The sequence below is a fragment of the Pangasianodon hypophthalmus genome, chromosome 16 (assembly GCF_027358585.1).
Source record: "Pangasianodon hypophthalmus isolate fPanHyp1 chromosome 16, fPanHyp1.pri, whole genome shotgun sequence".
NCBI classification, from domain to species: Eukaryota; Metazoa; Chordata; class Actinopteri; order Siluriformes; family Pangasiidae; genus Pangasianodon; species Pangasianodon hypophthalmus.
Window position 1 is genome coordinate 21,531,742 of NC_069725.1, and position 26,093 is coordinate 21,557,834.

The following is a 26,093-nucleotide window of genomic DNA, read 5'->3' on the forward strand; positions in this document are numbered from 1 at the left end:
GAATGACTATTTGTAGCTGCTATAACGAAAGTGATAGCAGGAAGTAACTTTCTTCGCAGGTTTTCCACTATAATTAAATGTAACTATAAATGCATAAAAATTACAATATGTCGTGCTTTAATAAATAAAAATGTTTAGTGTTGACAAATTGCTGTGTGTAATAGGAATGTGTGATTATAGAAAAATAATTGACTTTGGGGTGGTAACGGTAATTTGGCTTCGTCACGCCACCCCAGCGCTGATTATTTTCCTTTAACAGCACACCGCCTAATTTTGTACTTAAATTATACCCTACATAATAGATATCTAAATATGTATTTAATCAGTTTCCATTTGTTCTGGACAACATGCTTTACTGTAGTCTCTAAAATTCTTCATGATCATTCAGGAGATTTACAGCTTCAGCTGTCCGGATACAGAAAGCAGAGCTCTTAGCACATTATTCTCATATTTTCCCGTAACGATGAGTAATGATCGTTCTGCTCCGGCATTAGCATTTCACGAGCATCGCATGTTTGTTTACCTGTGGTTTTGGGTAGGTTTTCCTTTGTTTTTTATTGACCACACACTGTTAGCACCTGTTTGCCAGATTGGTTGAGACTGTCACGTTCTGCTCAGCCAAAACAAACTCACCCGAGATAACCCGAAGCAGCCTGCGCTCGTTTTCTCCTAATAACAGCACACGTATCAGCGAGTGGATGCAGGACGTCTGTGTACCGATCAAACCGTTAATACACAACACATTGAGTGGGTTAGGATGAATCACACAATGAGTTTGTATCTGTGACATGTTTATGGCCAATGCAATGTCGGTTTTATGGTTAGAAAACAGTTTGGTTTTGAAAAAAAAAAAGGCTTTTACACTGAAATCATATTTAATTTTTTGATCCATTTTTTTCTGAACTAGTGTTTTGGTTTTGAAGTTGCATGATCGTTGGCATATGAACATAAACCGCAGTTGAATGGAAAATAATAGCTTCCATGTGTTTAGACTTGACATCAGACCCATGTCGGGATATATGTGAGAGAAAAAAAAAAGTATTTTTTTTTTACGGCCTCTTTCAGCAGAGCTTTAAAAGAGCTCCTTATGCACTTAGAGACATAAGGTAATGTTACAAAGCTATCAGCTTCCCCACTGTGCTGTCTTATAATAAAAAATAAAAAAAAAAATTCAATGAAATAAAAATCAAATAATTTTCTGCTTTTCCAATCACAAAAAAATGTACAGCAGCTTACCATAAATCTACTTTTTATTTTTATTTTTTATCTTGTATAAAAATTTAAATTTAATCAGCCAATTATTATATGGCTCATTGATAAGTCATAGTACTAATGTAAACCCAATACTTTAAAAAAAAAAAAAAAAAAAAAAAAACACTACTCTTAGTCTGGAACTAAAATTGCAAAAACTGGAAATAAATCATATCAACACTAAAATATGTCTGTAAAAAACTATTGTAAGCCACAAAAACACAAAAAAAACCTAACTAAAACTAATTTAACAAATTCATGACACAATTTAAAGTGGTTTATTCCTCATATAGCACAGCAAATTCTATTATAATTACAATTCTTAGTGAGTTTTATCCATCTTTAGTTACGTTTAATGTTCAGAAACATCAGAATTGAGAATTCACCAGCGCTGTGGTATAACACTGATGATCAGGATGGTGCTTCCATAATCTATATTTCACATGCTCAGTATTCTGCAGGTTATATTTTGGACTGGAAGTTTTTGATTTCAATGTGGTAATGAGATAAAAAAGATGGATGCTCATTCATAAATTGTGCCTTTGTTGCAGTGTTATGTTTTTTCCACTATGATGACTTCCATTACGTAAAACCAGGAAGCGTGAAAAGAGACTATTAGATAAGGGTCATAATTTTGTAAAGTCACAGAACAGATAGAGAGCTGTAAAAGGGTGTTATTAGTTCTGGCTCATTCAGCACCAGGCCACTACTTAGGACACGCACACAAACAAACACAAACACCCACACACATGGACACACTACACTCTGGCTCTCCATATGCCGCGAGGTCATTACACTGTCACTGTGACCCAGTTGGCAGACTGCTGTAGTCTTCACATGCTGAGAAACGTCTGCTAGCTTCATACATTTCATACAGCACTGCTCTCAGATCAGCCATTCCACAACACACTAGGGACGACACGAAGATTTCTTCCCCAATAATCTGATCTACGATCAGCCTTTGGACTCAGTGTTGGCTAAGAAGATTGGTTTATATATAAACTGGACTATAAAAATAACCTTTAAAGGTGCATTAGTCAAGACTGGAGCTCTAGTGGTTAAGAAGTGAATTACAACAACATTGAAATGAATTCTTTACTCCTTGAACCCACATCACAATCTCACCTGTGTAGACAAAGCCACGCCCTCAAAATATATATGCTGGCCAAAATATATCAGCTGGGTGATGGTGCTAGCATTTTACCATGACCTATGATTCAAAGCCATTCAACTGCTTGACAGCCGAATTATAACACTATAACCACATGAAATTAGACTCGTACTCATACTGATTTGCTCCTGCGAGAATGGTCAAGTACCTTCGCTGTCCTGTTCCACTTTGTAATGAGCCACAGCTAGCTACAGCTAGCTAGTCGGCATCATTAGATGCACAGATGTCAGGTGGTTCGTCCAATACCTTGCATTACCTGGAAATCATAAGTGATTAAAAATGGATCGACTTGATTGGTTATGTGAAGCCAGCCATTCAAACACTTTAACACTCTGTATAGATTGTGTTTACATTTCCAGGAGGTACATCACTAATTGCATGTCAGTAATACTTTTATTGTTATTATTGTTAGTTCTGCTACATTTCCTGTCATTCAGTTTTAAAGCATAAAGCGCTAGCTTTTCTGAACAGACTGAGATGTGGGCGGAGTGAAGAGGCTTTTGGGTGTGTTTATAAAAAAACTGACAAGAGGCCCATGAAAACACAGACAAGCATTCTTAAACAATTTGAATCATGTTCTGCATATTTCCAGGTTACTTGTATTAGCAAAATAGAAAATCTACTATTGCACCTTTAAGTCGAAACTGAGCAATAAATTCCACCACAAGTTGTGTGTAATTTATGTTTAGGTTGCGTACAACTTCAAGTATGCAAGTTGTAAACTTTGCCTAAAGCTGTAATCCATCGTGCAGTGAGACAGAAGTCCTCCAGAGCCGAGTGTTTATGTGACTTGACTTTATTAGGTGGCGTAATACGTTTCCGGGCAGGATGTATTTTCTCGTTTTATCTCAGGACTGATGATATTGTTATTGAGTACTAAAGAGGAAACCCTTTATTTCTGGTTGTCCGTCAGTTCTGGGTAATGTTTAAGAGCTTAAAGAGCTTTTGAGTGAACCTGCTGTGAGAAGCGGTTAAGATAAGGAAGTCTGGGTAGAGCAAGATCAGGAGCAGCACGAGACTGAAGCTACTGATGAACTGCAAGCTGTGCAGTAATGAATCACCGTTAATCCTGTTATTTTTTTTATTTCTCTGCAGTCATTCTGACTGATGAGGAGGTACAGAGGAAGAAGGAGCTGATCCTGAAGAGAAAGGAGGAGGAGGCGATGCGGGAGGCGCAGAAGCCCCGGCTGACCGAGGAGCAGAGTCAGATCATCAACACGCTGGTGGAGGCGCATCACAAGACCTACGACGACTCCTACTCCGATTTTGTGAAATTCCGAGTCAGTGTCACGCTCAGTAATTAACCTACACAGAAAAGTGAACTCTATACAAGAAGAAATTGCATAAACATACAAATTGCTTTCTCAGTTAGATGTAAAGCTGTAATGTTAAGTTTTCTGACATGGGCAAAGTCCTCAGGACAGAGGAGTTTACATTTTGCGGTTTCTTTGTAACATGACAAGCTGCGGGTTTTTTTTTTTTTTTGGTTGTTGGGATGCTGTTGGGGCAACTGTTTATAGCTGCCATAACATAAGTCATAACAGGAACTAACATGTTTCACGGATGTTCCGCAGCATTAACCGTTAAACTATAAACAGATAAAAAGTACAACGTGTTGTCCTGTAATAAAAAAAGTTAGTGTTGGCAAATTACTGTAGTGAAAAAGGAATAAAAAACATGCTGCTATTGGAAAATAATCTTCATGGCAATTCAGCTTCATGCCAGACACCGACACTGATTATTTTCCTATAACAGCATGTGTCTGAGTGTTTTATTCGTTACGTAATTGCTGTTTCAGTGTTACACAACATCCACTGTGTATTCATTTATCCCTCTCTGAAGATCAGACACAGAAACAGCTTTCAATCTGGAACTAAAATTACAAAATGATATTTATGAAAACAGTCATGTCAGTTTGAAGCTGTGTGTTGTGTGATCATTTTTTGGCATGGAAGGTTCACACACCCAAACGTTCGCTCTGTGGCTAAAAGATACACAAATATCCTCAATATTTCTAGATGTGTAAGGCATTTTCCATGTGGGGTTTTGTTTAAAACGATGTTTGTTAAAATGACGAGGTAAGAGCTACGGCAGATTGATTAGTGAATCCAAATTCCTCATTCACTTTGTATTAGCGCAGTGACAGTCTAATAGTGATAATGGAAATGAAGCAGACGCTGCTGTCATAAGACAGCCTTGTATTCAGAATGACTACGTTTACAGGAGAAGGAAATATATTCCTAACTAATTCTGAGCGGATGATGTCACCATCACCAGGCCGGGTAATGTTTTCACAAGCTGCAGTGGCTGCCTTTTCATTTATGAACACTTAATTCAAGAAAATGCCAAATTACCCCAGATAACAGCTTGTGGTCATGCTGCTGATACTAACATCTGCAAATTAAAGTGTAGTTGAGTCATTTTCCCTAACAGCAGCTCTGACAGTAGTACTGGCTACAAAGCAAATGTGTTATCGTTTCTATAGTAACAGCACATTCACACTGACTTGTATGACGAATTAATGGATAAAAAATATGAGGTGTCATTCTTTAATAACTAGAAAAAAATAATTGTTGAATAATTATTGAGGAATAAAACACATCAGGATGTGCTGGGATTGGAAAATAATCAGCTTTGTGTCAGGCCGCATCACAGGACCCTGTTGTTGATTATTTTCCTATAACAGCACACCTCCAAGTGTTTTATTCCTTACTTTAAAAAAAAGGCAGGAGGAGATTGTTCCACTTGAAATGGCTTAAAGCAAGTGCTTGCCTGCAAACTCTTATTATAGTGTAGCTCTAATATGTGTGTGTGTGTGTGTGTGTGTGTGTGTGTGCGTGTGTGTGTGTAGCCCCCAGTGAGAGAGGGACCAGTGACGCGCAGTGCCAGCCGTGCTGCCTCGCTCCACTCACTCTCAGATGCCTCTTCAGATTCATTGAACAACTCACCAGGTAACACACATACACACACTCTCACTCTCTCTAACACACACATTCACAAATTCACTGTGAAATCAAGTAAGGAATGTAAGCTTAACCTCCAGGAGGTTTGTCCACAGATGGCAGTACACGAACTGTTTTGGCCAAAAGCATTGAACCTCACATTGAATTACGTATGTTAGGAAACTGGACGCTGACTAAAAGCACACACACACACACACGCACACACACACACAGCAGGAAAAAGTAGTGTTTTGAGAAAAGGCTTGTTTTTCTACCCAGGCTCTGTTCTTCATCTACTCTTGTTATGTTTCTCTGATACCAGTTAATCCCTGATGGTCAGCCATTTTGCACAAATCTTCAGCTCTCGCTCTTCAGAAGTGCTTTTCACTCTTCTCATCATGGAAAAAAACAGCCTGAAATAAAATTCCTGGGTTTTTTTGTTACCCAATTTTCTCATAATTTAGTCGTTGCCAATTCCTCAAGACTTGGAAAATCAACATTTCGCATTTCTGCTTGTGTAACATCAGAGTGCAGCTTTACACGCTTAGAGGAGAGACTTATTCTGTTTACACCAACAAGATGGATGCCCGTAAAGGCGTCGTTTCCACTCAGACTTCAGGTCAGTCATGACCACGGGATGGTTGTGTGTTGTGGAATATGTCCCGTATCTATGTCTCTAGTGCCGGAATGGGACGGCAAGGCTTTTTTTTTTTCCTTCAGCACCTTCTAGATTACAGCATTTACAGAAATTATCATTTGCGCAAGTTTGCGTCATTACTGTAACAGGAATAACCGTAACAAAAACTTTTTTTGTGTCTTTGGGCTACGATTTTTCAGAAAAAAAACACCACAAGCACCTTCTCTTTTTACACATTCGAAAAAACAGTCAAATCTGTAGAAGGTTCACATTCTTTTCTATGACTATGAGGAAAAATATAGATTTTTTTTTAAATAGTGATGCTCTGGTTTTATTTTGATTTGTTCTTTTTAATGCTGTGTGTGAAAATGTTCAATATTCAAATAATCTAAAACCTGAGTTCATCTAACCATTACTCTCATGCAGGAGACATTTTATGAGAACTGTTTGTTATGGATTTGTTAGATGAATAACAAATCATATTTACGCCCACTTTGTTTTGATTTGAAAATAAAAAAGCAGTTGAATGTTTTTTAGAGTAAGTGAGGTCTGTAAAATATTACATATTTTTACGCCAACATTTATTTGGTTGGGTAACGTAACCTCATGGCTCCAGGCTCCCCGGTTTGATCCTGAGCTCACGTTACAGTCTCTGTGGATTTTCCCATGTTCTCCTTATCCGTGTGGTTTACCTCCATATTCTCCATCTTCCAGAAACCTTCCAGTAGATGTATTGATTCTCAGTTGCCCCTAGGTTTTGAATTTGCATGAATGTATTTATGGTTTATTTGCTGTTAATTAAATAAGCTTCTTCCATCAAACACACCGCCACCCCTGCAAGCTTTACGCTCCTGTGCCTTGCCTGAGAGTGGTCTGAAATGAGACACCGGTGTTGGTGGATTAGAAGGGAAAGAAATTCATCTACATTACATTTACATTTAGCTCATTTGGCTGACATTTTTATCCAAAGCTACTTACAGTAGCTTGAGAGACAGTACAATTGAGCAGTTGGGGTTTAAGGGTCTTGCTCAAGGACTCAACATGGCAGCTTGGCAGTACTCCAGTTAAAAACTCCAAATAAGAATAATTAAAAACCTTCCAATAAGTAGCACAAAGCCTTAAACACTGAGCCATCACTTCACCATGATGAGATGCTTACACATTTTTTTTTTTTTTGTGTGTGTGTGTGTGTGTGTGTGTTTGCATGTTTTCGTGTCAAATCCTAACAGGGTTTTTGCTTGATGGTATTCTTAGCCTCTGACCTGTTGAACTAGCTAAATAGTCTTTGACCTATTGAACTAGCAGTCTCGACCCTGACCTGTTCAACTATCTACCTAGTCCCTGACCTATTGAACTAATCTATTGATCTTTGGCATGTAATCACTCTTTGTCTGTCTGTCTGTCTACAGAGTCTATGGACAAAAAGCTCAGCAGTCTCTTCTCCATGTGTCAGGATGGCGTGATGAGCCCGGAGTCCAGGGATGAAAACTCCCGCCTCTCCATGCTGCCTCACCTGGCTGACCTCGTCAGCTACAGCATCCAGAAAGTGATCGGCTTTGCCAAGATGATCCCCGGCTTCAGGTGGGCCGAACCTCCTGGCTTCCTGTTCAACAAGTCTACTTACTCAATGGCTTTTCATGATGTATTTCATTTGACTGTTTATAGCTGCTATAATATAAGTGTTAACAGAAACTAACTTGTAACCATAAATGGATAAAAAACGTGTTGTTTTAAATAATAAATAAAAGAAAGTACTGTTGTGTAAGAGGAACAGCAGTTCAGTACGTCCAGTAACTCCACTTCATTACACCATATCGTTGTTGATTATCATCCTATGTATGGCCCACCCCTGTGTGTGTGTGTGTGTGTGTGTGTGTGTGTGTACGTGTGCGTTTGTGTGTGTGTATGCAGTGTTTCCATCACATCACTCCGACTTTGGCGTTTCATATGGAGCAGCAACCAAGTAGAATACCATTTAAGAAAAAACAGCATATGAGAGAGAGAGTGTGTGTGTGTGTGTATGTGTGTGTGTGTTGCTGATGTAGAGCCCAGTTGTCTGAGTAACCATAAAAGACTCTGAACATCCTGTTCCTGTGGAGAGAAAAACACAATATTGACGTGAAGCATCCCCCCCCACACACACACACATATACACACACACACACACACACACACACACACACACACAGCAGTTCTCTCATCAACATCCTCACTATCCATCTCCTGACGATTACTTCAACATCTATTAATGTATTAATGTTCATAAGACACCTGCTGACTAATACACACTTGCATGCTTGGACTTACACGCACTATATGCAAACACACGATCTCTTAAACAATAACCGGTGTTTTTTAGGTGTTGATTGATGAGTCCATTAGAGCGATGTTGTACGTTGGATGTGAGGTGAATGCAGCTTTTAACACCGCTGTCCTCTGAGCTCATCTATGAATAAATGAGGAATGAGATAAAAGTCTGGATAATGTACAGCGTCGTGCACAAACTAGCAAAATGCCCATTTATGGTTATTACATGTGAGTGACGTCATCCTATTGGGGTGTATGCGTAGGTGTGTGTTGTGTGTGGGTGTGTGTAGGTCAGTGTGACTCAGAGCTCTCAGTCAAAGGTCTGCAGGTTAATGGACAATCTCTGCTGTTTATTCTTAGCCCATTCATTCACAATAAAGTCGTGTGGAGCGAAAAGATGTCTTTAAATTGGATTCACTCATCTTTTCCTGGTACTTAACAATCGTCTGTATTTCTCCAGGAGCAGGGGTCATTGAACCAAGTACTGGAAAAATCCCGTAGTGGAAATGATAGACATCTGAAAAAACCTGGCTTACTTTAGTTGTCTACACATGAACTAGCTCTGTTTCTGTAGCAGCTCCTCTCTTTCGTTTTTGTCCAATCACATGCATTTGTGTAAATTATTTCGCTGAAGGAAGCTCATCAGACCAGAGACTAGCTACACGGCTAATGTTTTCACTAGATTCGAGAATCATGGATCGATTTTATTAGCTTGTACACTTAAATTGTATGCTCTCTCTCTTTTTCTGTCTCTATGTATCTCTCTCTGTCGTTCTCTCTGTTTCTCTGTTTCTGTCTTTATGTCTGTCTCTTTTCTTCTTTCTAACTCTCTCTCATTCTGTTTTTGTGTCTCTTTCTTTCTCTCTCTCTTTGTATCTCCCTGTGTTTCTCTGTCTTTCTTTCTCTCTTTTTTCCTCTCTGTCTCTCTATCTCTGTCTCTCTCTGTATCTGTCTCACATTTTCTGTCTCTTTCTTTCCTTGTCTCTTTGTGTTTGTCACTCTGTTTCTCTTTCTCTCTTTCTGTCTCTGTCACTTTCTTTCTGTCTCACTCTCACTCTCTCTCTCTATGTCTGTGTCTGACTCTTTTCTGTCTCACTGTCTCTTTCTCTCGCTGCCCCTCTTCTCTTTTCCTTTTCTCCCCTCCCCCTCCCCCTCTTTCTCTTTCTCTTTCTCTCTATCTCTCTCTGTCTGTCTCCCCCCTTCCCTCTCTCTGTCTCTCTCTCTCTCAGGGATCTGACTGCAGAAGATCAGATCGCTCTGCTGAAGTCCAGCGCTATTGAGATCATCATGTTGCGCTCCAACCAGTCCTTCAGTCTGGACGACATGAGCTGGAGCTGTGGAGGGCCCGACTTTAAGTACTGCATTAACGACGTCACCAAAGGTGAGAGAAACGAGTCCACACTGCAGATTCCCTAATTAAGGAAGGACATGAAGACCTGAGCAAATGACAGCAATGATCCATCAAGACAACACAATCAGTCAATCTTTATTAAATACATTTTTAATGATTCACAGCCGACGACAAAATGGAGGACGTTCCAGAAATAGAGATGTAACCTTTATTTAAGATTTGTTAGTCACCATTCCACTCCACTGTAAAAACACTGTTTACTGGAGATTTTACAGTAATTTACTGGCAACCTAGGTTACCAATAAAGTATTGTAAATTTTATAGTAAACAACTGTAAAACATATTTACAGTAAAGTACTGTAATTTCATACGTAGTATAAAATAACACATAACCCAGTATGATGCAGGTTACAGCTGAGCTGAAGGGTCTTGCTTAAGGATCCAGTCAAGACACTTTGGTGGTGCTGGGATTTGAACACATGACCTTCTTATCTGCAGCTCGAAGCCGTAAACACTGAGCTACCACAGCTAGCACAACTCGCCTGCACTGATTCGCTGCAGTCTTTTAGTGGCATTAATTCAGTGCTAGGAGTTGTTGAATCAGTGCAAGCTAGTCATGGTGTAGTTGTGGTGGCTCATTGGTTAAGGCTTTGAGTCACAGCTCAGAAGGTTGTGTGTTCAAATCCCAGTACTGCCAAGCTGTCGTGATTGGCCAAGACCTGTAACCTTCAACTCAGTTGTATCCTGCATCAGCCAAATGAGCAACAGGAAAAGTGCTTCCCTTTTTTTTTTTCCTCCCACAAAAGCTCAATGTGACTAAAATGATTACTTTCACTATTATTCTTCTATTTAACAGATTATTAAAAGGATTATTCCCCACAGATTAGAAGGTTCATTCGGACCAGCGTCAGTTGGTTTACTCTGTTCTGATTAATGTGTGTAGCCGAGTGTTTTTTTTTTTTCATTATGATTATGAATGTGTTATTAGGCTTCGTGTAACTGTAGCTCATGTTATTGATATTGACGTTATTAGTAGCTCCTCAGTGCATTATGTAACACACACAGTTAGATTTTTTTTAATAGTGTAGAATGACATAATGTTTGAGAAATGCTTTAATCACTGAGTCGTGAGTGTGTGTGTGTGTATATTTGTGCACTGCAGCTGGTCACACTCTGGAGCTGCTGGAGCCGCTGGTGAAGTTTCAGGTGGGGCTGAAAAAACTCAACATGCATGAAGAGGAACACGTGCTGCTAATGGCCATCTGTCTCCTCTCTCCAGGTGTGTGTGTGTGTGTGTGTGTGTGTGTGTGGAAAGTGGTGGTTTCACACAACCCCATCACCAGATCTGGTGGTTTTGATGTGGAGTTTGTGAAAGGTTTCAGATGTTTTTCTCCATCTGTGCCTCCATCTATCATACTCTTATCACTCTCTTTATCTGTCTCTCTCTCCTCTGCTACTTCTTTATCACTCTCCTTATTCTTAACTTTTTCATTCACTCTGTGACCGTTCTTTAATTCTTTATTTATTCCACAAAATCTCTTTCTTTCTTTCTTTCTTTCTACACTCACTCATCCATCTATCTATGCTCTTCCCACTTTCTCATTTATCATTCTTATTCAACCTCTTTTTCTTTCTTTCTTTCTTTTTCTTTCTTTCTTTCATCCTGCTCATTCTCTTTTATCTTTCTCACCTTTTTAATGTTTCTTTCATTTTTTCACTCTTTTCCTCTCCTTTTTACTCAATCCGTTCCTTCTTTCTGTCTATCTCTCACTCTCTCTCCCCCCTTGCTCCCTCTCTCTTACATTCTCTCCCCCTCACTCTCTCTCTATGTCTCTTTCTCTCTGCCCCTCGCACTCTCTCTGTCTTTCTCACTCTCCCCCTCGTGCTTTCTCTCTCTCTCTCTCTCTCTCTCTCTCTCTCTCTCTCTCTCTCCCCTTCTCGTGCTCTCCCCCTTGCTCTCTTGCACTGTCTCTCTGTCTTTCTCACTCTCCCCCTCGTGCTCTGTCTCTGTCTCTCTCACTCTCTCTCTCGTTCTCTGACCCTAAACCTCTGTTTCTCTCCCCCTCTCTCCCTCTCTCTCTCTCTCTCTCTTTCTGCTCAGATCGTCCCGGCGTGCAGGACCACGTTCGGATCGAGGCGATGCAGGAGCGTTTGTGCGAGACGCTGCAGGCGTATATCCGCGTGCACCACCCGGGCGGCCGGCTGCTCTACGCCAAGATGATCCAGAAGCTGGCCGATCTGCGCAGCCTGAACGAGGAGCACTCCAAGCAGTACCGCTCGCTGTCCTTCCAGCCTGAGCACAGCATGCAACTCACACCGCTCGTGCTGGAGGTGTTCGGCAGCGAGGTGTCCTAGCGGCCAGGACCGTGTCTCCCACAGTGCCAGTCCAGCGCAGGGGCATGAGGGAGGTGGGAGGGGGCAAAAGGGGTGCAGCACGGGGCAGAGGTGGGCCAGAGGACATCTGGAGGAGTCCTATTACAGCAGACTGTGTGTGTGTGTGTGTGTGTGTGTGAGTACGAAAATGAAAGTGTGTATGTGTGTGTCTCCAGGGCAGGAGTGTGCCGGGGGATGTCTGGTATCCCGTTTCGGGGAATTTGTAGAGGCGTTTTTTTTTTTTTTTTTTGGTGTGTGTGTGTGTGTTAGAGTGTGAGGGGAGGGAGGGTCACATGCGTGTAAGTCCATCGAAGGGCTGTGGGTTTCAGAAGCTAAAGGGAATATTAAGAATGTACTTATGCATATATGAACAGAAATATAAATATAAGCTAATATCTATATTTAAGAGAGATGCTTTCTACTAAATTGAAGCGTATGGCTGAGCGTTGTAAAATAGGATTAGCAGGCCTCTTTGGGTTGAGTGTGTGTGCATGCTTGTGCGGAGAGATGTGTTTTGTTGTGTATATGAAAGAAAAGGACACTAACAAGCAGGCACATACACTGAATGAAGTGCAGGGGGCGATCTATTTTTGATGTTTGTATAGATAAGATATTTAATGACCACAAGAGAGCGAGCCCACCAGTACACGCTAACGCTAATCCGCTAATAACAGGCTAATTACCATTATCTGGTTACTGACAACTGTATGATTTGTTACAGTTTTATATTTGGTACAAACGGCTCACTTTCAAACACTGTCGATCTCTAGACTGTTCTAATCAACACAAAAGTGCCAAAGGATTGTAGATGAGACAAGGTTGTCATTTTTAATGCGATTCTTCACATTTTACTTTATATATTATTTAATTTCAAAGAAAATTTTGGAAAACTCAAAACAAATTTTTTTGATAATTTGGTTTGCAACATTTCCCTGATGTGCCTTTGTTTTTTTGTTTGAGGCTTTTTCCCCAAACCCAGAAACATGGTTTCGCCCAAACCAGTCAGAGCTGCTTGAATGAAACTCATGAAATGGTTCGAGAGCCATGATTTGAATCCGTATATTTGATGTTGAAACAGAAAGTCAGGGTGACGGCGTCTTGAAGTGCTTGACTGATTTACACACCAGCCAGTAGCGTTCGAGCCACACACCTGCTAAATCTATACAAACTTGACAGTATCTTGGCGAAATCGCTAAATATGGAGAATAGAGAAGAGTTTAGCCAGAGGATTTTTTGTTTGTTTTTTTTTTTAACTGTGGAGGAGTTCTCACCTTGTACGAAGTTGCCAGAAGTTGCCAACTTCCGGCTCAACTTCTCCCACAAATACCGCCTTCTTTGAAATGAATCAACTCCAACCACTTCTTTTTTTTTTTCGGTTTGAAAAGGGAATGGTGTGTGGAATGACACAAAGCCAAAAACACACAGACAAACCAGGTTTGCTGCTAATGAGCTGCTGCTGTAGAGAAAGACACGCCCCCAGGGGCGGGACATATACATTTTAGAGAGCATTTAATTGGTAGAACACAAGACTAGTACAGGATGAGTCATAAAATTTTTTTTATTATTTTCCTAGAGGTAACAAAGCATAAACTGAAAATGAGAATATCTCAAAAACTATATTTTGTCTTGTTTTTTTAAAGATATATGATCGTACTGGTGTCCGTAACACTAAGGGACCGGTACAAAAAACAAAAAACACCTAATTTGATGTCAGGGGCACTTTAAAGGCAAGCTACAGGGCATATGTAGTTAAAGCAGAGGGAGTGAGGTGTCATGGGATTTATTCTAATTGTAATTCAGCTCACAGGCAGCAGGGGGCTCTAAAAATGACAATCTGCTCCTTTAACTAAGTATATTGCGTTAAGTTTCCCATGAAATGCCACAAGCAGCAGTGCCTCGCCCCGCCAATTCCCAGTTACTTCGCCAGCATGCGCCGTGTTTCAGATTCGGCGCTCCTCACCACAGAGCGGTTTGATTAGCGAATACGCAGAGAGGTAATCCTTTGTTTTTAGGACCGTGTTAGGCAGTTTACATTTTACAAGACGTATTATGGCACGTCAGTTTACGGTTTTGTGCCGCTCTCTTGTGGTCGTACATTGTAAATACCACTTTTATTATTCCTGTACATATTAAGTCTAATGAAAACAAGCATAGGCAAGTACTAAGATGATTCATTAGTTCAAAAGATGCTTGGGAGAAATATGCAAATATGATATTTTCCTATTATTTGCTCTCTTTTTTTTCTCTCTGAGGTGACAATAAGCTTTGACGACTTTATCTATTCATGATGTTAGGTGCGAATTCATCATTTGCTCTTACTTTTAATCATTATGATCTTTCTTATTATGGTTCAGTTTTGTACGCAGTTGGATATCCAGATATCCCAAATCAAGAGATTTTTTTTTCTGTCTTTTTTCTAGTTTTTTTTTTTTTTTTTTTTTTTTTTTTTTTGCAAATCAACAAGACATCTCAAACCATACTCTTGCTGCTGCACAAAGCCTTGCTAGAACTCTCAGATTTTTGGAGAAGAGACAGAAACATCACTTCTGTCCTCACCACGAATGCTGCCTGAAACCAATCAATCAACGGGGACATGGACTGACCATGGAGCCCCATATGTATATCTATAGAAAACAGAAATATACCGTTACACCCGCACGCCTCCTCTTATGCCTATACTTCTGCCGTAATACCGTAGCCTCATAAGTGTGAGACTCTTCCAAGCTTTAACTGCTCTGTGGAATAAACAGAAACAGGAGGAATGATGGTGTCTGGCTGCTACAGGACGGAGCTGTGATTTTTTTTTCCCCCAGCTCCTCTGTCCAGAAATCTTTTGTGTTAAAACTGCTTCAGGAGAATGAAAAGCTGGAAAGGAGCTGTAATGTTCTACGACTGGAACGTTCTTTGTGAGGTACACACAGGAGCTTTGGTGTGGATTTCGGAGATGGACAAGCACCTGACTCTCTCGACTGGGACATTGGGACAGGACGTCAGCGCCATCTAGTGGACTGGATTAATCCACACGTACTGTGTATATTCTACTATATATATAACTTAAGCTTCAATCTGGATTCTTTCTAATGATTAAGGAGCATGTGCTTTGTCATCCAGCGCTGTGAAAGGATACACACAGAAATGGCTGCTGTTTCTACGTACAAACCTGTTTCACCTTTTCAGACCCAGTGTTGTTGCCTCCGTAGCCTTACAGAACTCACAAACAGCCGGGATAACTCTCAGAAACTCAACAAGGGAAACGAGGCAGTCTCACACACACACACATATACATATATATACACACACACACACACACACACACACACACACACACATGCACACACAAACACTTTTTTAGGACTATGTCCACCATGGTTTCAGCAGGGAAGAGTTCAGCACTATGGGCAGTCTGTTGCCTCAGCTAAGCTCAATAAGGGTGCTTTCACACTTTGCTTTTTTTTTTTTTTCTCCCCACCACAAAAAGTGCTACATTACTGTTTCTTTAGTAATGACTGACTCACAGGGACTTGAATGGTGGACATACCACGTAACCTACACTTCATAATCAACAGATTATAACCATTTAATGGAAGGAGTCTCCAGTGCCAGCATTTTGTAACAGTCAGAGGAAAAGCTGTAGCTTTCTGGCATCTTCAGGATGGAGAAATTCCGGTTTCTTGCTATCATGACAAGCTACAGGGTTTTTAAAAATTTTTTGTCTTATTATGTACAAAAACGAGAATTAAGAGGCCAGCTGGTTATAGCCTTTATAACGTAAGGAACAACATTAAACGTACCTATAAACAGATAAAAAGCACTAAAATTGTAATCATTGTCAAACTGCTGTAGTGTAAGAGGAATGAAATTCTTTGGGATGTGCTGTTATAGGAAAATAATCAAATTCAACACCAACACAACGCCGAACATTTTCCTCTAACGGTATGCCCCCAAGTGTTTTATTCCTTACCTAAGTTTGGAATATTGGCTGAAAATTATGAAATATTATGAAATATAATATAATGAAATATTTTCAAATCGGCATGTCTTAACTCTACTTATATTCGCTCCCTAACAAGAATCAGTTTTCACCAGCACTCTCTTGCGACCTGATTGTTCAGGAGCTTTTTAAAGAAAAAAAAAAAAAAAGAAGAAAAAAAAAAGCACTTGACGTCACTCACCACTTTTCTGAAAATTTTAACCTACTTAATGACCAGAAAACTTTTTAAAAGCATCCAAATTCTGCTGCTTCCTGTAGGATTACATCTAAAATGTGGTGGTTAAAAAAAAAAAAGCCTAGTGTAAAAGCACCCTAAGAAAGGATCCTAAATGTATCTGGTTCCCCCCTCCACTTATTTCTTAAAGGTGTAGTCAGTGATTTTGGTTGAAGTTAGCTGAATCAAGGTATTGACTGATTGAAGGCTCTGTTTTCAGTATTCCCTCCAAAGCATCGAGCACAAGCTCCCTATCATAGAACTCCTGAATGTTGTGCAACAGTGGGCACTTTCTGAACGAACAGGCAAGTTAAGAAAGCAGACATGCAGACTTCTTGTCCTGTTTGGTGGTCCACGTGTTTTCTGTTTAGAAGAATTCTGGGGTGCCGCAGAGACCAGAGCTGCTCCTCTGAGCAGATTGATACTACATTAAAAAAAAGTGTACGTATTTCAAAATCACAGGCCATACCTTTAATAGTTTGGCTGCAGTCGTTAATGGTGAAGCACCTGAATTGAAAACCCAGTGTGTATCAGCATTTAGAACCGAGGGTGACCTTTTGTACACTATTTCTTTCTGAACTGTCATAAGCTAAAGGAAGAGGTTATCTTTCATTACTGAATTACTGGCTTCTACATTCATATGCTAACAAGACTGGTTATTATATGAGGAAGGTGGGGCTAGGATGATGAACGGTTAATTAATAGGCTAGTTTGGCTTTGGGATTTAGGGATACGTTTTGCTGGATTATACAGGAGAACAAGCCAATCTAGCCCCACCATGGTATTAGGCTCTGGGTTAATGAGTGCTCTAGTTGTAATGAGAAATCTAGAAATAAATCTGGTTGTGTCTAGTGTTTTGGTAGGAGCAGACAAAGAGAGCAGAGGACTCTGAAAGCTGATTGTTTAAGGAGACACACCGACAGGTGCCGTTTTTAACCAAAATGATCTACCTCTCCCATCCGCACATGTATTCAGTACACGATTGTGTTTCATTCATTTTTTTTTTTTTATTTAAAAGAAATCAAACACACACACTAATCTCTTTCTTATTTATTCCTCTCCAACTTAAATGCTGGACTGTTTACCTCAAGCCTATAGTTAAGGAGGTGCTCCACCTCTTGCCAGTTGTCTAAACCCTGTTTCCTTACATTCTGTGTGTAGCGTAGCAATGCAAACAGTGTTTCAGCTGGTCGCAGTGTGAATTCAGAGACCCATTTTGCTACTCGAATGCTACTCGCAGTCAGTATTAGCTTTCTCTGGTGCCAACTGGCAAAGCATTGACAACCAAACCGACTATGCTAATTGTGCTAGCTAGACTATTTGCATGTTTCTGCAATTGACGTGTGTCCTTTAATTGGATGATGTGTTATGCTCAGTGTCTGTGGTGTTACTGCTTTGCAGCCTCTAGTGAACTGTTTATTTCAAGTGTTGAAGTGTATAGGCGCTCGCTTGAATTGTTTCGCTACGCTGCTCCTCTGTCTGTTTCTCTCTAATCACATATTCTGTTATATAACCCTAGATTTATACTAGCAGGCGACAAGCGATCATTCATTTTCTTGCCACAATTTTAGCAACAGGGCAACAGCACGACATTTAAATTGAGAATTTCTCAATTCTATGCAAATTAGGTATAATGTGGTGAAGTGGCAAATCCAAACGGCTGGCTCGAATGATTCCTGCAATTAATTAATCTATGCGATTTATTAATTTATTAACGGTTTCATCTTATCCGGTCATATACGCTGCGCTGCTAATCTGCCAGTGAAGCTAGTGCAAAACCTAGCATGTAACATGTAAATTAAACAACCAATTTTCACCGCGTTATTTAATTTGTGTTCTGTTTCTCATCGGATGGCAGGACAGCCAGACTTGTCGCCTGCTAGTGTGTACGTAGGGTAGGACAGATATCGCCTTGTGTTCAGTTATGCAGTTAAGCAGAAAAACAAGGAAACGTTTCAAGCCTCATGTCTACCAAACTCACTCTGATTGTATTTATCGTTCACTCACCTTGACGGATTCATTCAGTCGTCATGGCATTGCTGCTCTCCTTTCTGGAGGCTTCCTTGCTGGTTCAATCCTCCTCTGCTACCTCCATAAAATGTTGGTTTTTCACACACACACACACACACACACACACACCAGGTATCAGCAGTCTTGCCTGTAACATGCTCATGTTTACGGCTTTCTCTCCTCTTATCCATCTTTGGAATTGTGTTGTTATGATTGTTATCTTTTGTTAAAATCGAATCTTCATCTGATCTGACTTTCGGACATCTACATGCTAGCTCAGTTACAGTACCTCTGTGTGCCTAAAACCCAAAGCCTTATTTGGGGAGAGTGTCAGGGTTAAAGTGGTGAGTTCTAATGCAAGAAGTAGTGCAGGCCAGATCCAAACGGTTCTGCCAAACACATTTACGTAGAAACCTGCACTCCATAGCAAGACTGAACCACTGAATCTAGAGTTACAGAATTCTCAGATTGTTCTAGAGCGAGAATAAACACTTCTGTTTGAGGGTTTTAGAACCGGGGACTACAAAAGACTGAGAGTTTTATAGTCCTTTAGGCCTAGTTGAGTCTAGATTATGGTTTTATATAGCTTAGGGATGCATCGATACCAATACTTGTATTGCGTATCAGTCTGATATTGTGCATTTACTCATACTCGTACTTGTTCTGATAAAATTTGCTCTAATACCAATATCTGATACCAGGTGATACACTGAGATGTAAGTCTAGTGTACGTTGTCATATTAATGAACTGACGACACGAAATGGCAGTGGACTTCATTTCATGAGCACTAGGAATTCATTGCTGGTGCCACATGGCAGAGGCCAATGCTGCAGTAAACACTGGCTAGCTGAGAAAAAATGTCTACAAACAACGCTAGGTGAATGAAAATAACATTGTCGTTCTTGACGATCAGCCACTATTTGTCCTTGACATGGAAGAATTCCAATCAAAACGCACTTTCCACTGCAACCCTACTCGATCCAAGCTAACAGTGTACCCTGGTCATCCGAGTGCATGAACACACACGTGTGCACTTTCCATGGCCACTATTTAAACCAGGGAAACATAAACATAAATTGTTCCATGACGCCCTCAATTGATTAACACTAAGCAAGTCACTCATTACGCAATCAGTATCAACGTGTAACAAAAAAACATGTACGGAGTCTGGAAAACAAAACAATGGTATCGATGCATCTGTAATATAGTCTGAAAGAAACCTTAATGGTTCAAAGCCAAATTCGGGAGGGAAAGCTCATGAAGGAAAGCTGCAGATCCACGCACTCGTCTCAGACAGACAAAGTGGAAAGACAAAGTCCTGGAGTCAGCTGCCTTACTTTTGGTCTTTACATTTTAATCTTATTTTCCTCAAAGCTGTGTGCATTAGGTCTGTCTGATACATGACACATACATACACACATACATACATACATACATACACTGTATATTGTACAGCTGCATGTGCATTCTCTCAGGTACAAAGCTGAGCATGGTGTGTTATTATCATTTTTAAGCAGAATAGTCCAAAATATCTAGAAAATGTTAATGGTTTTCTTACTATGTCATATTCATGCTGCCAATAAGAAATACCATGCATTCATCCAGTGAAGGTCAGATATGCAATATGTAAGACTTACTGCGCATCGATTTAATCGTGAATTTATGACTCAGGCTTAAAACGAAAACATACAAAGACAGAAACATACCATATATATTTGTATCACTGTTGTATCATTTTCAGAATGTGGTCGTATGTACAATGTGGATAATGAAATTTCAAATCAGTACGTGTTTTGTGCTGAGCCTGACCCAGTTCTGTCTGAGATTGATTTACTGGAGATACAGGTGGGCTCCGATTGGTCAGGTTTTCCCCTGAACTTTTTTGCATCAGCATATGTACTGAACACATAACGTACAATAAAATAGTGCCTACTGCCACACTGAACCGTCCAGATTTGTATTAAACTCTCAGTGTTCAGAATTCAAGGAAACATGATTTAAGACTGCAGTTGTATTTGTCAGGCTCAAGTTCCCAGACCGTAGACGTTCAGAAGAAAGGGTACTAAACTGTACCTTTCCTTGTCATTGGAGTGGTTCCTTTAAAGGTACATCTTTTGTAACATTAGTATGTATCTTTTACATAAAGATACATTTGCATGTGTACCTTCAATGTATTACTCGAAAAGCTAATTATAGGTACAGGATTGGTCCTTAAGGTCCAATTATGTTAAATTACATCAGCATTATCATGTTATGGTAAAGATACACAAGATGTATACTTGACAGTACCACCGCACTGACAAGCAAAAGTATACTTTAGTACTCTTTTTTTTTCTGAGCATGTATAACCAGCAAGTCAAAGTGAACCGTTTCCTGGATTTCCTGATTACTCAGAGGGGGGAAAGCCTGACCATTAAGTTCCATCTGGACCGGTTGTGGGTGATGTGGATTTTAGTGGACCATTCCTAGCTTTCCAAAATACAACTTCATGAACACTTTGGAATTCTCTGGTTTCTCCAGGAATGGCTCTTACAATGTCTGGTTGAATAATTATCACATAATCAAGGTCATTGATGGAAAAAAATGTATGTGAACCATATTGAAGATGACAGAAGCATAACTGGACGAAGGTTCTCCAGCCAAGCCGGGTTGCCTGCCATAAAAAAAAAAAACCACCAGGTTGATGCAGAAATCCAAATTAAATAAGATTTCAGAGCAAGTGCTCTTGGATCTCACAAGAATCCTGAAAGAATTTCCAAATATCAGAGCTTACATCAGCCCACAGTTAGGCGATTTACAAACAGTGAGAAGATCTTTAGCACAGCTGGTGCTCCGGTAATGAGTGGGTGTCCTACAAATATCTTGAGAATCCTCAAACAAGTAAGGAGGAACCCTCGAGAAGAACAGAAGTGTTCAATGGAGGTTAAGAAACCACATCGCGCCTTGATAAATGTAGCTGAGTGGTCAAAGTGTGGTTCAGAAAATTGACCAGAACTACCAGAAAGCCAATGGCGTGATTTTGAGAGAGGTGTGTAACCCACAACTGCACGGTTGTAACCCACAAATGCTTGGGTTTTGTCGAGCCTAACTTGTAAGTGATGTTGGATAAAAGCGTCTACCAAATGAATCAAGGAAACGTGTTATCAGAAAGTTCTACTGCAAAACATCAAGATGTCTGTCTAAGATCTAGAACTCAAACAGTCCTGATCTCAATCCCACTTATAGTGTATATATAGGGCATTTTAAATATTAAAATATTCAATACTAAAAGACATTAATGTCCCAAGATACCTCAGAAACACTGTGTAGGATTGATAAGGAGCTACAAAAAGCATTTGATTGAAGAGGTTAAAAATAAATGGTATCATGGTTCACATGTATCACCATCAGTGACCTTTATTTTTTACAAAACAACTTATCTATTCTAGATAAGGGTTTTTTTTTATTATTGTTTTAAAAATATATGCAATTTATTTATTTCCTCCTGTGAATAGAGGAAGATTCTGAACCACATTTTAGGATCTGTTTCTGCAGAAATCCAGATCATTGCAAAGGTTCACAACTCTTTTTTTTTTTTTTTTTTATTGATGCCTGTACAGTTCTCACATACAAGCAAACATGTAATCTCATCTCGTGTATTTCTACAATCCCAGGCTACTTGACATTAAGCTAAAACACTCACATAGAGCTCATGTCAAATACCATGCAGACTCAAACTGCTAGGCCTTCGGCTTAACGTTGTAAAGATATTCATGCTCTAATCAGCTAGTATTGCCATATTTCCCTAGATTTTGTCCTTGTCCATTTTGTGTTGATGATTCTCCTACCTTCCTGAAAGTCGCTCCATTACACCTTTACTTTGTGCTTTGTATGTAGTAAAATAAATGTTTTGAGAAAATAAACAGCTGTATATAGTGATGCTAAAGGTCTGGAGTTCATTGTGTGAATTGGAGGAAAATAAAAGTGACATTTTTAATTGTAGTGCACTACAAATCCAGTATATAAGTTTATATATTATAAGGTATATTCACTTTTTTTTTTTTTACAGTGGAACATTATATTTTTGACTCACATAAATGTGCTTTTTTTATACTGGCACATTTTTTCTCTACCCTCATACATCATTCATTCATTCACTGATTCATCTTCAGTAACTGCTTTATCCTGATCAGAGTGGCAGTCAATCCGGAGTCAATCCGGAGAACACTGGGCATGAGGAATATGCCCTGGATACAACGCCACTCCATCACAGCGTACCATGCACGCACACGTTCACACACAATTTACTGTCGCCAGTCCAACTGCCAGGATGTTTTGGGAGGTGCAAGGAAACTTGAGAATCCAGAGGAAACTCCACACAGACAGGAACCTGAGCTCAAGATCGAACCGGGAACCCTGGAACTGTGAGGCAGTAATGCTACCTGCTAAACCACTGTGCCACCCTCTGATCATGTACACTGAATACTTTTAACTGGCAGAATTAAAGTAATACATATAAAATCACCATATAAAAATATTAGCTATCTATTAGCTTATAAAACTTTATAGATTTGTAATCATGAGACAATGTTGGTGGTTTAGGCTTAGAATGTAGCTTGCTAGCTAAACAGTAGGTTTGTAAATTAATGTTATTATTATATAATTAAACAGTTATATTTCACTAATTTCAGGGCGCATTCACACATACCATATCACATCATACTTTTTTCTTTAGTTCAGTTTATTTTGCCATGTGAACACTCCACCCATCAAGCACAAACCTAACAGCAGCTTAGCGAACTCGCTAAATATGGAGAACAGCGAAGAGCGCTTGCCGACTTTAACCAGGATGATATTCCAGATGATGATAAGTTGTGTTTTTGGAGTTATCATGTACACGTCTGAGCCCGAGGTCAACCATTAGTGTACGATGGTGATGGAGAGTTATCTGATGCATCTGAGTGGTAGGCTTATAATTCATTGTAATTCATAAAGTGATATTATTTACTTTTATTGATTGAGAAGACCAATGATAGATAAAGATGGAATCACGTTCTTGATTAGTACCAAGATATTCCACCATTGGTAAGAGAGCTCCAAGTTGCACCTCTGAAAAAGTCACATAAATGCCAACTTACACAAATTCCATCCTCTTTCAAATGAATTAACCCCAACCAATTTTTTCTCCACCAACACTGCACTGACAAACCACGTTTGCTTCTAACAAGCTGCTACTGTAGAGCAAGACATACACTATATGGCCAAAAGTATGTGGACACCTGACCATCAGACTCATATGTGCATTTTGAGCATCCCATTCCAGATTTATTCCCCCTGTTATAATAAGCTCCACTCTTCTGGGAAGCTTTCCACTAGATGTTGGAGCGTGGCTGTGGGGATTTGTGTTCATTCAGCTACAAGAGCATTAGTGAGATCAGACACTGATGTTGGGTGAGGAGGTCTGGGGTTCAGTCGGTGTTCCAGTTCATCCCAAAGGTGTTCAGTGGGGTTGAGGTCAGGGCTCTGTGCAGGACACTCGCGTTCTTCTACTCCAACCTTCACACACCATGTCTTCATGGAGCTCGCTTTGTGCACAGGGCCATCGTCATGCTGGAACAGGTTTGGGCCTTTTAGTTCCAGTGAAGGGAAATTGTAATGCTACAGAATACGACGACAATTGTGTGCTTCCAAATTTGTGGAAACAGTCTGGGGAAGAACCGCATATGAGTGTGATGTTCAGGTGTCCGCAAACATATACGATCTAAAGAGAATTTAATTGGACAAACATGAGACTAGTACAGGATGACGTATCAGATTTTTTATCACTTTTCCAGAAGCGATGGAAAATAAAATTCAAATGTGAAGAGTTTGTTTACAATTTTTTGAGAATTTAAAAAAAAATTGAGTTCCAGCCAAAATAAGTATTGTATGTATTGAAAAGTCGATTTTTAATTTTACGCAAAATGCGAAATCCGCCATGTTATTCTGTCATGTTTCCTCTCTTTCTTTCCAAACCGCGACAAACGCCAGTCTCCCTTCTGCGATCCTCCTCTCAACCAATCACAGCGCACCATTCCACGCACTGTAAACAGTAATGGCGGCGCTTTGAATACACCCGCCATCCTAGTTTTCCTCATCTACTTTGTACTTTATGATCAACAAACAAACAAAAAAATGAATAATTTTGACGGCACTGACGAACCTGTGGTGGTTTCTGTGGTGGGGAAGAAACGTAAGCCATTGAAATCTAATGATTTACGTGAGGAGATTAAGAAGATGAGGCACTCGGGAGGAGGAAAAATGCCGGCTGTTGCTTGCTCTCACACGACAGCATCACACTTCTGCCACGCTGACACACTGACCCCACGGGATCTTTTGAAAAACTTTCAGTTGTATATATATATAGGCTGTATCAGGCTGTATCAGGAAGTGAATGAGGAACCACTACACTGATGTGCTTTATTGAGTTCAGGCTTATTGATAGTTTTCTCTATAGAGATGCAGCCAAAGGGGGCGTTCCCTCCGCACGCGCCCGTCACTGAAAACTATCAGTAGAAGCATAGCCTACTATCCCATCCTGCTCTTAGCTGTCATCATAGTAACATTATTGTGAAGATGTAGGCCTACGCCTATGCTGGCCATCAGCCCTGCAGGATGAGACATAAGCTTTTCTGTTGAATCTTTAATGTTTTAAGTTTGTTGCTAGTTTGTTTGCTTGTTAAAATGTACATAAGGAATGAGTAACACTTAGTTGTCTGATGTAGGCCTACTGCCTGGGCTCAAATGTCCTAGCTGGCTGGTCATCTGCCATGCTATTAGATAAATAGGCCTACTGCAAGTTGAATTAATGTATGTACATACGTACACACACACACACACACACACACACACACACACACACACATGATTACATAGGCTATAGGTTTGGATGGATGACTGCCATTTAGTTGTCTGATGGCCATGTCATCTGTCCTTGCAAATGAATACTGTGAATGAATAAATGAAGCAATGAATGAATGAATAGGTAGATAAATACATACATACATACATACATACACAAAACATATACATACATACATACATACATACATACAAACAAATAAATGTCTTTTTTTTGTCATTGCAGGTATCGGCAAAGATCGTGTGTCTCGAGTGGCAAAGTATTATGCACTCAACACTACAGCCAGACCAGAACGCAGGGGTGGTGCTCGTAAGGTGGCTGAAAATGAGGCCAAGAAGCAGCTCGTGATGGATCACATCCAAACGTTTATGTGTAGGGTTAGCCATTATGGAAGAAGGGGAGCACCTGGCCGGAAATACCTACCTAGTGACCTCAGCGTGAAGAGAATGCACGAGCTATTCGACCAGCAAAATCATGATGTAGTCAGCTACTCCCTGTATTACACTGTTTTTCGACAGCACTTCAACCTTGGATTTGGGCATCCTGCCACAGACGCCTGTTCTTCACATGCCAGGTTTCAACTGAGAGTTAAGGACCCCAGCTTAACTGAAGAAGAGAAACGGAGTGAGTCCGCATCCTACATTTTACACAGGAGACGAGCAAGGGTGTTCTGTGATTTGCTGGGGAAGGTAGATCATGATGCAGTGATTCTTTGCTTTGACATGATGCAGAATTTGATACTCCCTAGAACCCCCATTGGTCAGGTATACTATTCCAGACAGCTGTACATGTATGTCTTTGGTGTTGTTATTCACCAGGGGAAGGGCAGTAAACAAGCAGTGGATGATGTTCATCTGTACACATGGATGGAGCATGAGAATAGAAAAGGTAGCAACATGACTGCTTCAGCTCTGGACCACTGTTTATGTCAACAGTTGAGTGTTCACCGTTTTGGAACCAAACTC

At 40.1% G+C, this 26,093-nt stretch overlaps 1 protein-coding gene across 1 annotated transcript in view; it reads left to right on the forward strand.

The window, feature by feature from the left end:
- vdra (vitamin D receptor a) overlaps window positions 1-22,173 on the forward strand; it is a 71,142-nt gene extending 48,969 nt beyond the window's left edge. Inside the window, exons 4-9 of the mRNA XM_026920124.3 lie at window positions 3,518-3,702; window positions 5,274-5,373; window positions 7,411-7,582; window positions 9,538-9,689; window positions 10,822-10,938; window positions 11,761-22,173. Coding sequence (XP_026775925.1) covers window positions 3,518-3,702; window positions 5,274-5,373; window positions 7,411-7,582; window positions 9,538-9,689; window positions 10,822-10,938; window positions 11,761-12,014 — 980 coding nt within the window. The 3' untranslated portion in view covers window positions 12,015-22,173. The remainder of the gene's footprint in view (window positions 1-3,517; window positions 3,703-5,273; window positions 5,374-7,410; window positions 7,583-9,537; window positions 9,690-10,821; window positions 10,939-11,760) is intronic.
- The last annotated feature ends 3,920 nt before the right edge of the window (window positions 22,174-26,093 follow it).